The sequence below is a fragment of the Eublepharis macularius genome, chromosome 6 (assembly GCF_028583425.1).
Source record: "Eublepharis macularius isolate TG4126 chromosome 6, MPM_Emac_v1.0, whole genome shotgun sequence".
NCBI lineage: Eukaryota > Metazoa > Chordata > Lepidosauria > Squamata > Eublepharidae > Eublepharis > Eublepharis macularius.
In genome coordinates, this window is record NC_072795.1 from 78,669,909 (window position 1) to 78,682,104 (window position 12,196).

At 41.6% G+C, this 12,196-nt stretch overlaps 1 protein-coding gene across 9 annotated transcripts in view; it reads right to left on the reverse strand.

Annotated features, from left to right (window-relative positions):
- The window catches only part of ABLIM1 (actin binding LIM protein 1), a 224,231-nt gene that overhangs the window by 86,546 nt on the left and 125,489 nt on the right, over positions 1–12,196 (reverse strand). For all 9 annotated transcript variants that reach the window (XM_054982177.1, XM_054982176.1, XM_054982172.1 and 6 more), the window contains exon 7: positions 2,947–3,034. In XM_054982177.1, coding sequence (XP_054838152.1) covers positions 2,947–3,034 — 88 coding nt within the window. The remainder of the gene's footprint in view (positions 1–2,946; positions 3,035–12,196) is intronic.

Below are 12,196 nucleotides of genomic sequence, written 5' to 3' on the forward strand. Positions count from 1 at the left end.
AATGGTGGGGGAAATTCAGGCAGTTGAAGGTTGAGGCCTGACTCTTGAAGGGAGCAGACAGATTTCAGCTGGGCTCCAACTCTTGTAGATAGCAGACAAATTATAAAAATGTCCTGAGGGTGGAGCAGATTGAGTGGATTAGAAGAACCCCTATGTATAAGTGGGGCAGATCTGGTTTAAATCTATTCTTCAGAAAGGTTATAAACTGTTTGTCCAGACAGTGGGTTCTGACAGGGACAAACTGTCTTGAGGTCATGTCCATGAATGACTTCTCACTGAAAAGATATCAGTCTGTGGTAAAATGAGCAACTGAGTTAAGTTGTATACAAAGCTTTCTGATCCCATAACTTGTTTAAGGAGAAAATATTTACCTCAGCAAAGGCTTTAGTGTTACATTGTTCTGCAACCTGTTCACTGCGCCTGTAACCATTTATGCATTTTAACCCATTTAAGAAATATAAACCACAACTACTACTTTTTAATAATCTTGCTTCCAAAGTCTCAGTGTCCTGAAAGAAACTTACCTTGCAAACGTGAACCCATGATTCAACATCAAAACAAAGCCTTAAATATGCTATCTTAGAATAACTCTGAGGAAGTGTCATGGAAATATGGATTAGAGCCCATTATACTTAGTGATACACATGTATTCTAGTGAACTCTGAACTTTATTGTAGTTTTTTCTAGCATGTTGTATAACTATACAGGTGTTCTTTCATCTTTGACAGCCAATTAAAAATAGTGGACAGCAGCAGATAAATGTTCTTTAATTGTTAGAATGGACCAATGATGATTTGCTCACTTAACTTTACTGATTTATAACTCTTACTTTTCAGCCAGACAAAACATCACTTTTTGATTAGGTAGAATGGTAAATGATTGAAAATACGAATAATTAATTAAATCTGAAACCAATAATAGTTTATCTATGATATCACATGAAAAAGATATTAGGTTCTGCATAAGATAACATCTAAAAGTGCTAACCCAAATAGCAGATAAAGGTTTTGGCTGAAATAAATCTCATGAAGATCTAGGTCAGAAATTTATTCTTGTAATATGTGTTATGGGAACTTCAATGCTTTTCATAGCAAACCTGACTGATTTAAACTTAAGATTTAATTGAGAAATGTTAGGAGACGTCATGCTTGTTGTCTTTATCTGTTCCATTTTTGTAGGTTTTAGCTTAATAAGCATTTATAGTTTGATATCTTGCTTTATTAAAAAGACTACAGTTTATTTTAATAAAAGAAATCATTAAACTCTTAAGAGTAGTTTTTGTGTCTTGGTGGGGAGAGTGCTGCAAGAAGAACCCTAGAAATCATTTTGTATTGAGGAACAGTCTCTCTTAAAGGAGCGAAGCTGTTTTCAAGTCTCACTTCAAGGACTGGACACTGCTCAGTTTAAAGATAAAATCTTTACACTGAGCAGTGGGAAATGGTAATGGGACACGGATAAGCATTTCATTACAGAAGGGGAGGGGAAAGGTTTACAACACATGCAATTCTCCCCAAATTGATGGAGAATCACAACACCCTTCCACAAACTCTGTAAAAAGGTACTGTTAAAAGGAACTAATATAGAGACTATGTTTCTGTGCTCGTTAGGGCCACTATTTTTAAACAACTGGATTTTATATTGGGAAAGTTTCTATTAGTCTTTCAAATGATGTGATTTTATCAACTGTTTTTGTAAACTGCTTTGGTTTGCTGTTGGTAAACAAAGACAGCATACCATTATTATAAATATTATTTCACATGCTTATAGTCTCAAGATTGGCACTGTTACCTTAGTACAGCGATGGCGAACCTATGGCATGCGTGCCACAACTAGCACGCAGAGCCCTCTCTGTGGGCACGCGAGCCAAATCGCCGATCGCTAGGTCCAGGGCTCATTTGGAGGGGGAACGCCTGGAATGGCGTTCCAGTAGCTCTGAGCAGAGATCACATGGGTTTTGTCCCTGCCCACATGATTCCTTTTCCTCAAGGCTGCCTCCCTGCTGCTCGTCTCTTTAGCAGCAGGAAGTGGAGGCAGCAGCCGGGCTGCTCAGGCTGGCTTTCTAAAGAAGAGTAAGCTGCTTTGATATAACTTGCTTTACTTTCAGTCGTGGCTCTTGAGTAAGTGAGTGAGTGAGAGAGAGAGAGTGCCTGCAAGCAGGGCTACTGGTCTAAAGAAGGGCAAACTGCTTTGATTTAACTTGCTTTACTTTCAGTCGTGGCTCCTGAGTGAGAGCCAAGCTACAAGTGACGCCTGACTCAGGTTGGCCACTTGTCAGCTTCCCTCAAGTTTTGATGGGAAATGTAGGCATCCTGGTCTTGCAGCTGTAATGGAGAGCCAAGCTGTAAAACCAGGATGCCTACATTTCCCATCAAAACTTGAGGTAAGCTGACAAGTGTCCAACCTGTGTAAGGCGTCACTTGTAGCTTGGCTCTGAGTGAGTGAGAGAGAGCGATGTTAATTAGTTGGGACAACTGTATGAGTTGTTTTTTCTTAACTAAAATCTCATTATTCAGGTTTAATTGCAGTGCTGGCACTTTGAAATAAATAAGTTGGTTTTGTGTTGCAGTTTGGGCACTCGGGCTCAAAAAGGTTCACCATCACTGCCTTAGTAGAATGTGAAGTAAAAGAGAGTGGATTTTGATAGTATGGAATGTGGAAATAATAGGTATATGAATAAGTTTCCAAATTACTGGAAAATATCTTTATGACAATCAGTAATTGTAATTAGTGCTGTTATAATTTATTTTAAAGAAAACGTAAGAATGCTTTTTATTAATTGTATATACAGGTAATAAAGAATTATTTCATATATTAAACCTGTAGTTTTTTAAAAATAAAAACATCGATCTTCTCCAAGGCAAATCTTATTTATTTCAAACTAATCTATCTTGCTCCTCCAAGAATTTCAAAGGATGACAAACTTAACAACACGTGCTATATTGTTACCTTGCAGGTACATTTCTTCTCCTTCTGTGAACATCTGGTTGCATCTGCTGCATCGTGCACAGCTCGGATGGTAATGCTTATCCCCTGCCTGCAGAAAAAAAAATGAGAAAACTAGTATGACTTTCATTATCACCACCCTATTCAGGTACAGCATCACCTTGAAAGTATATGATCCAGCAAACTTGTTGAAATAAGCCGCTTGGGTCTGGACAGAACCTGGGAAATCTATATACTCAAGCTTGTGTTCCAAGGAAAATATATGGGATAAAACATAACAAGCTAATGAACAAATAAATATTATACACTCTGATAATATCTGAGTTCAGAAAACTGAAGTTCCTGATACGAACCCCAGCATTTCTTGGGCTAAGATAATTATAGCAACTATCATTTCTATAAGCCAGTTGCCATACCAATATGGCAGACACTTGCTAATACCAGTCTGAGAAATTTCTGAAGATTTGAGGGTGGAAAGGAAGAAGGAGCTCAGCAGAGACATGCTGCCATAGAATCCACACTCTGGAGCTGCCATTTCTTCCAGGGGAACTGATCTCCGTAGTCTGAAGGTCAGTAGTAATACTGGGAAAACTGCAGGCCTCACCTGGAGCCAGCTGGTAACACTAGCATGATGTGAGTAAACAGCCATGTTACCTATGTTTATAAATGCTGATTTATAAACATGTACTCTTCTGTGCTGCATCTCAATCTGGCTTAGAGGGCCTATCTACTTGTTCCAGTCTCAAACTTCAATTATTGCTCTTTGTTATTTTGCAAAGCTGTTAAAATGCAGTTTTCTCCTGTGGGGTGCTCAGATCAGAAGTTTAATTTAAATTTCTACCTTCCATTCATTTTTTTAACAACAAACCAGGCACCCATTGAGTGAAGTTTGATCTAGCAATCTAGTGTTACTGAATGTTTCTGAATCCCATCAATGTATTACCGCCCCCCCCCCACCACACACATACCAAATGTCACTCAGGTGGTCTCATGTACGCTCAGAATAAACTAAACTGGGCAGATTTAGTGAAAATGAAAGTGGGGTGGGTGAAAATTAAGAATATAGATATGCAACTTTATCTTAATAGGAGAGTAGCCACCTTGTTAACTATTTACATCACAAGAATCATGTCTCCCTGGAATAGGAATTTATTAAAACACGATAATTTACATATCAAGTGACCTTAGTATGCTTTATGGAATATTTTCCATTCCTGATCCCACACAGAATAGTCATGTAATGGCCTCAATGGTGGACAACTGTAAATCAAGTTGCACCCAGAACCCTGGATAGAAATAGCCAGCACCATGACTATTATCATGATCAGAGCTAGAGCAAGCTAAGAGTCAGCTTGCCCAGACTCTTACAAGCATTTCAGCTCCATACATTTACCACGTTTATAAACATGGCTTCCATTTTCTTTACATATTAATAGAAGCTTTAATCTTTATTTGGTTTTATCACCTTCACACAAAAAAAATCCACACCTCATATTACGTCAACATCCCCTGGAAAGGTATTGTGACAGCTATAAAAGCTGGAATATGGCTTACCACTTCAACCACTAGAGTTAGGATGGACTTGCAGATGCCTCTAAAATGCAAAAGACTACAAATTTTCTGTACTTTTCTAAATATTTCACAGGTGCGCACAGGGTAATGGTCAATTGATAAAATTTCTTTTAGCTTGCACTGGGAGAGAAGCCAATTGACCAGCAGATGTCTGGACAAGTTTTGTGTTTTGGGGGCAGTTGCCAGAAAAGAAATGGGCAAGTCCCTTTCCAGCCTCCTCAAATGCATACGTCTTCGTTGAATAGGCAGCTTTTCCACTGGACTCTGCCATCAGCCAGCCCCACTCCTGCTCCGCTCACAAACACATGGCTTGACCAAAACCTGCTGGGGTCTGTTCTCTGGACCTACCTCTGAACCTGCCTGATTATTCCCTAGGGCCTATCCAAGTACCAAGTTTGTTATTTTCAAGTGTTGGCTTTTCTCCTGAAAAGCAATTTGTTTCTGGCCTAATATTTTTGTATTACTATAAATTATATCTTTGAATATCAATGCATCTAAATATCTAAAAAGGAAATGATATGCTTAGGAAAACACATGGACTATAGTATGTGAATGTGCAAATCACACTCAAAGTATCAGGTGTTTCTCCAGGTTTCATTGCTCCTCCTGCTCGCAGCACATTCGCTTCAGAGAATCAGCTGCAATAAATGTATCAGTTTAAGAACACTACGTTAAAATTAAGGGGAGAAATGACCATAGTTTCTGAGAAGTTTTGTAAGTACAAAAGGAATTTTCAAATACACATTTGCTGTGAATTAATTTTAACAATACTACACTTAACAGATATACATCCTACTTGCATGCTTGTCATCTGCTTCCTGAAAAACCAATAGCACTTCACTGCAACAATTATTACTAAACCAGTTCCTAGTATTCCCTATCAAAGTGTACACTGGTTCTAGTTTTTCAGTTTACTATTTCTAAAACTTCTACCTTGGACACAAAACTAGGTTTTATGAGAGGTAATGAAACTCTGATACCCAGTAAGTCCTTCTTTGAGGGTGTGGTACTAGAAAAGAGAAAAAAGGCGTAAGTTTTTTTGGACTACAGATGTTTTAAGTATGGATATACACAGAGGTGAAGCAGAATCAAAGAGGAAAGCTGCAACCTGACAAACATTCATTGGAATGTAATCAATGGCTGACATGCTTACACTGTATACATGTATGCAAGTATTACTCTCTGCCTAATCAAGAACTCTTGCCAACCTTTTCCCAGTGCCCTCCACGAGAATGTTGCTCCACAGAATGTCTGAAAGGGGCTAGATTCTTTGCTGGATTTTGTTATAAAATTATCTTTGGTGAATGAATGAAGAGATTGTCTCTTAGGCACAGCTTAGCATTAGCAAGAGAATTAAGCAGAATCTGTTAATGATTTAAATGACAACATTCTTGTGGCTTTACCTCTCTTTAGAAAGACACAAAGTTTCTGAGATCTATCAAAACATACTGGACAAATATAATATTGAGCAAAATAGACACTAATGACTAGATTTGTCAGTTTGCATAATTAAGAACTGCAGAATTTAACAAAATGAAGCAGCATGGAGCAAATGGAAATCAAGCCCTGAAAGAAAAACGATGTACTAGAAGTCAAGGCATCTGCTTTCTTTTAGTCCTAGAGTTTAATTCCACTGAATCATGGTCTTCCTTCCTGCAGAGACCTGTCCTTTACAGGCCTGCTAACTTAACACCAGAGTTTCTGAGAACACATGAAAATAAATTCAGCCTTGTTCTGTCTCACATCTCTTATTTGAAAGGAATAACATTATTCTTCTGCAAGGATAATGTCGTCAGAGAGGCATATATTCATGGCTCCAACCAACCAACCATAGTTAAAGTTTATCAGAAAGAGGGCTTGGAGGCCTATTTGAAATCCTGAAGTCAAGCCAGTTGTTATTATTAGACTGGTCAAACAGTTACTAGTGTAAAAATGGAAGTGCCAGAATTTTGTAGGCAATGCAGTACTATTCCTAGTTTAGTGCATCAACCAAACAAAAATGTACAGTCAAGCCTCAGTGCACACATGCCCCTTTTCTTCAAATATCCTTTCCCAAGACTATATAATATTAACCAGCAGATAATGTAGCTTCATTTATATCCAAATTCCCTGACATAAATGCAGATAGGCTAAAACAATTGACTTACATCCTGCAGTTGGGCAAAATCAACAGCTGCCTGCACATGGGCTTTCTTTACGGTAGCCCCCACCTTATGGAATGGCCTGCCTAAGGAGGTTGGGAAAGCTCCCACTCTCTTGGCTTTCCGCAAACTATGCAAAACTGAATTATTCAGGAAGGCTTTCTACCTGGATTATAGGGCTGAGCCATAAGAAATAGCTCCGAAAGATGCCTTAGTACTGTTTGGGTACTGTCTGTGTCTGCTGATGTAGATATGTGCCTACTAGGGAGCTTCTGTGTTGCTGAACATGCCATGCAAATTAATTATGCTTTGTTTCAGAAAGATTTCATCCCTGTGCTTGGCTATATGCTTGTTCTAAAATTTTCTGCTAGCATACCCTATTGTATCTGCTTCACTGAATGTCATAACTGTTGATTATTTTGTATTTCACTTCCACTGTGTATTATTATTATTTATTACATTTCTAACCCGCCCTTCCCACAAGCGGGCTCAGGGCAAGGTCCAGCAGTTATAAAATATAATACAAATATTAAAAACAATTCATAAAACAACAGTTCATCATAAAATCAACAAACAGACAATAACTGTCCCAAGATGGGTCAATTCCCTGTAGCAGCATACAGGGGAAGGGAAGCGGACAGATAATGTACTGCAACTCATACGTGGGTCAGCTAACGAATGGGCACTACATAGCCCCGTGCTGTACCCATACGTTGGGCAGCCGGCCGGTGGACACTGTATAACCCCACACTTAGTGGGAGACTGGTGGGAGGCTCAGTGAGGATCTCATGCTGGCCTCAACCATACGCCTGGTGGGACATCTCTGTCTTACAGGCCCACCGAAATGATAGAAGATCCTGACAGGCCCGGGTGTCCTCAGACAGAGAGTTCCATCAGGTTGGGGCCAGGACCAAAAAGGCCCTGGCCCTGGTTGAGGCCAACCGAGTCTCCCTGGGTCCAGGGACCACCAGTAGATGTTTTCCAGCTGATCAGAGCATTCTCCGGGGCACATATGGGGAGAGGCAGTCCCTCAGGTATGCTGGTCCCAGTCCGTTTAGGGCTTTATAGGTCAAAACCAGCACCTTGAACTGAATCCGGAATTCCATGGGGAGCCAGTGGAGCTGCTGCAGAATTGGTGTAATATGTGTCCTATAAGGAATACCCATCAAAACATGTGCAGTAGCATTCTGGACCCGCTGTAGTCTCTGGATTATACCCAAGGGCAGCCCTAGATAGAGCGAGTTACAGTAATCCAACCTGGAGGTGACTGTTGCATGGATCACTGTCGTTAGGTCCTGGGCTGAGAGATAGGGGACACTACACACCAAAGGCTGGCGTGTGGACACCCTCTCCCCCAGCGCCACCCTCTGTCCCCAATCGTGGAGAAAAGAAACAAGCCACTGCAAGGCCGTCCCTCAAATCCCCACGTTGGCGAGGCAGTTCTTGATATTGACTGTACTAATCTCAAACTGTGTAATCTGCCTTCAGTCTCAGTGAGAAAGGTGAACTATAAATGACATAAATAAATAAAATAAAATAAGTAAATAAAAAAATCACTCTTTGGAGTCCCTTGGTTCCCTCATAATCTTTCATAGATACAGAAAAATTTTAATTATAGGAAGGCCTTTGGGCTGCTTAAACATATATACCCTGTTTTTAGCATGCTGCTTTTCATTTCATATTTTGTAAATTATGCATTTTAAAATTGTTTTAAATTGCATTTTTAATGATTTGTAGGTAGCTGAAGCAACCTTTGAGCAGAATGTTATAAAGGTGTTAAGACAGAGAACTACAGAAAAATATATGCCTAAGTAAATTTCCCACTGTCACAATAAAATAAAAGTTTCAGTGGTAAGGTTGCACTAGGGCTGCCAACTCCAAGTTAGAAAGTTGATAGATATTTGGGGCTGGAGCATAGCGAGCGTGGAGTTGAGGAGGGATCTCGGCATGGGTACGATGCCATAGAGTTCACCCTCTGATTTTATTTATTTATTATTTCGATGTATAAACCGCCCATCCTCAGGGGCTCTGGGCAGTGAACAACAGTTAAAATCAGTAACAAGAAAACATTAATTCTAAAATCAACATACAATAAGCAATAATAAAATAAATTAACCAAGTACGTTAAAGTGCAATGGTGGGGAGAACCCCCCACCCCAAAGGTGGGAGGCCGACAGTTGCCAGTCCTCTGGTGGGGGCGGGGGATTCCCCCATTCCCAGCCTCCACCCTCTGCTACCACTCTCCTGGCTGATGGGGAGAAAAGGCAGGGCAACAAGCCTCCTGGGGCACTCTCCTGGGGCAGCGGTCATTGAGCATGCCCTGGGAGCACTTCTCTGCTTTGTGTAAGGCCAATTTGGACCCCAAATGGGCTGAATCAGCCCAGTGCAAAGCACAGGAGCACTCCTGGGGTCTGCGCAGTAATGTCACTCCCAGAAGTTATGTCATCATGCCATGCCAGGAGTGTGTGCAGGTGGGAAGTTTCATAAAGTAAGAACCAGGTACCCCCCTACCAGGGAGTCTGGCAACTCTATCCTCTGAAGCTGACATAGTGTCCAGGTAGGGGTCCCGTTCTCCTGGTAGTGGCAGGAGATTCCCACTGCCAGAGGGCACTTCCTGCCACCTAGGGATCCCAGGTGCCTGCCAGTGGTGGGCAATCTACCAGCGGTTTACCTGATTGCCTGCTGGTCACTGGCAATCGGTGGGAAGTTTTGGGCCACCCAGAGATTATTTATTTATTTACATTTTTAAAAAATGTATTTCAAATTTCTATTCTGCCCTCCCTGCAAGCGGGCTCAGGGAGGATAACAACATATTAAAATAAAATAAAAAATTCATCTACATTAAAACAGTGTATTAATACACATTTAAAACAGGATGGTGGACAGCCTTCACAGGGAGGGTTAAGATTTTATACACCCTTTTTTTCAGGCCGGCGGAGGCCCAGCCTCAGCCATATGCCTGGCAGAACAACTCTGTCTTGCAGGCCCAGAGATATGTATCTTAGATTGCCAACGGAAATCACGCACCACCGGCAGGCATCCCGGCAACACGCATGGTCACCCACAGATAGTCACTGGCAGGCAGTCCGGGAACATGCACACTGCATACACTTCTAGCGGATGCAACGACATCACTTCTGGAAGTGACGTTGTCACGCTGGCCCGGAAATGCTCCCATGCTTCATTTGGGGCTTTGTTTGCTACCATGGACAGCGTGACAATGTCATTTCCGGAGGTGATGTCATAACGTTGGCACCAGGAGAGTGCGCACTCTTCATGTGCACATGAAGTACACACTCCTGGTAAGTGCTGGGACCCCCCCCCCTTACATGAAGGGTATAGGGACCTGGAAACCCTAACAGGGAGTGACCTCAGCACATTATTTGTGAAGATCACCACTACGGGTAAGTCCCCCCCCCCTGCTGGTTTCCATGCTGCACCTGGCAATCCTATCTCCAGGGGTCTGATCCCTGTAGTCTGGAGATAAGCTGTAATTCTGGGGGGTCTCCAGGCCCCACCTGGAAGATGACAACCCTAGACTGCACCCATTGAAAGTCTGCAATCACAGCACTGCGGAATAAGTGTAAATTAATACAGAAGGGCATGATGAGGCATTTAACATTAATCCGGAATTTTCACTGTCCTTCCTTTCCCCAGCAAGATCATTTGGAACTGCGTTTTGATTAGATGGATGTTTTCCTTCTGTGCAAGTATAAAAGTGTACTTTCTTAGTACTCCTGATCTCATTCTTGACCTTCTTTCCAAAAGAACAGCCATTGGGAGGGAGAAATGCATACTCTCAGGCATCCGCCAGGATTTCTTCACTGCCAGTGGATCTGGCAAAAGGCAGGCTAATTATGAACAGACGTTTCTCTTGGCAAAAAATTGCATTTTTAGAGTATTACAATTTAACAGCTGGGTTCAACCCTTCTATCCCAATATCTCTTTCTAATCATTTGGCAAGGAATTATTATACAACAAGGCTATTTAGGACACTGTTGTGTTTTTCTCACAATGGAAGTGGTTTCCCCTTTGCACAACAGCTCTTTCCACTCTGACAATGAGGTCTAATAAAACATTTGACTGTCCCCCATTTTTATTTATGTTGACCCAGTTTTAAATACTTTTTCAGGAGCCAAGACCCTATTAAGAGCAGCCTTTTTAGTGCTTTTCAGTTTATGACCCTTGTCACTTCAATGGAACACCTTACATAGCAGAGTGGCCTTATATTTATAACTTGACTATTTATTTCAATGATATTCCAAAAACTGCTGGTAATTTCCCTCCATATGAAATTCTGAAGCTTTCTTCACATACTACACCTTCTGACTTTGAAATTCTTACTTTATGATGTTGCAGTGCCTCATCCTTTACCCTGCTAGTAATAGATAATAAACGTTATCATTTGGTAAATTTATATAGACTTGTACTAACTTCCCATACACTCAGAGGAGTTAGCCGTGTTAGTCTGTAGTACCAAAAATAGAAAAGAGTCCAGTAGCACCTTTAAGACTAACCAACTTTACTGTAGCAACAGCAGAGTTGGTTAGTCTTAAAGGTGCTACTGGACTCTTATTTTTTCCATACACTGTGGTCAGTCATCCATTGAAAAAAATATTGGGGATAATGCCCAGAGGGCAAAAGTTTACCATCACTCCATGTTTATTGTCATGGCCAGCCACATAAAAGATTTCCAGAGCTTTCAAGTAGATTAGGAGCACCCCTCATTCCTTTGGCACTTTCCCGCAAGGGTCAAGAGAACTGACTCTTTTTGCAACAGCAAAGAGGAGATCTCCATTGTCCATTTTCTGTGCTTTTATCTGCTTGGGAGATCTCACCAAAGAGCTGCTGTTTACCCTCAAGGCATGTTTCCCAAATGGCTCCTCTACAAAGGCTTTGGCTGTGTGCCAGTTTGACTGAAGGCATCAACCCCCTCCCTGCCCCCTCCCTCCAAAGGGAGAACCTTGGTGGTGTGGCCTGACAGAGCCTCCTCAAAACAGCTCTTTTGCAAAGGCTGTAGCTCCATGCCAGCCTGATTAAAAGCATCCCCCTCCTCCTGTTAGGCTACAGAAGGTGTAGCCTAATAGAGCCCTTGGTTCAGAGCTGAGAGTCTCTTTTCTAAAGGCTTTGCCTAAGAACCAGCCTAAATTAAGGCCCCTTCCCTTCCTTAGCTGTGTTGACTCCAAGGAGAGAAACTGGAGGTGTGGCCTGACAAAGCCCTCCATTCCAAGCTTTTCCCCCCAAGGGTTGTGGCTATGTGCCTTCCTGATTCAAGGAATCCCTCCTCCTCCCAGACTGTCCTCAGTTCCGAGGTGAGATCCCTGGAGACACAGGTTAACAGGGACTTGCTATCCAAAGCAGCTTTGTGAAAGGTATTACTCACTTAGCTCTATGGTCAGGTCTAATTCCCAGATCTAATTTTCTATTGATTTTGGCTCTGAGTCCTCTTGTTAATGTCTAAGTTTAAGAGCTAACGCAGTGACATGACAGTCTCAGTTCCAATGGTAACCTTTGGAACCACTGATGTTATGATTGGGGCT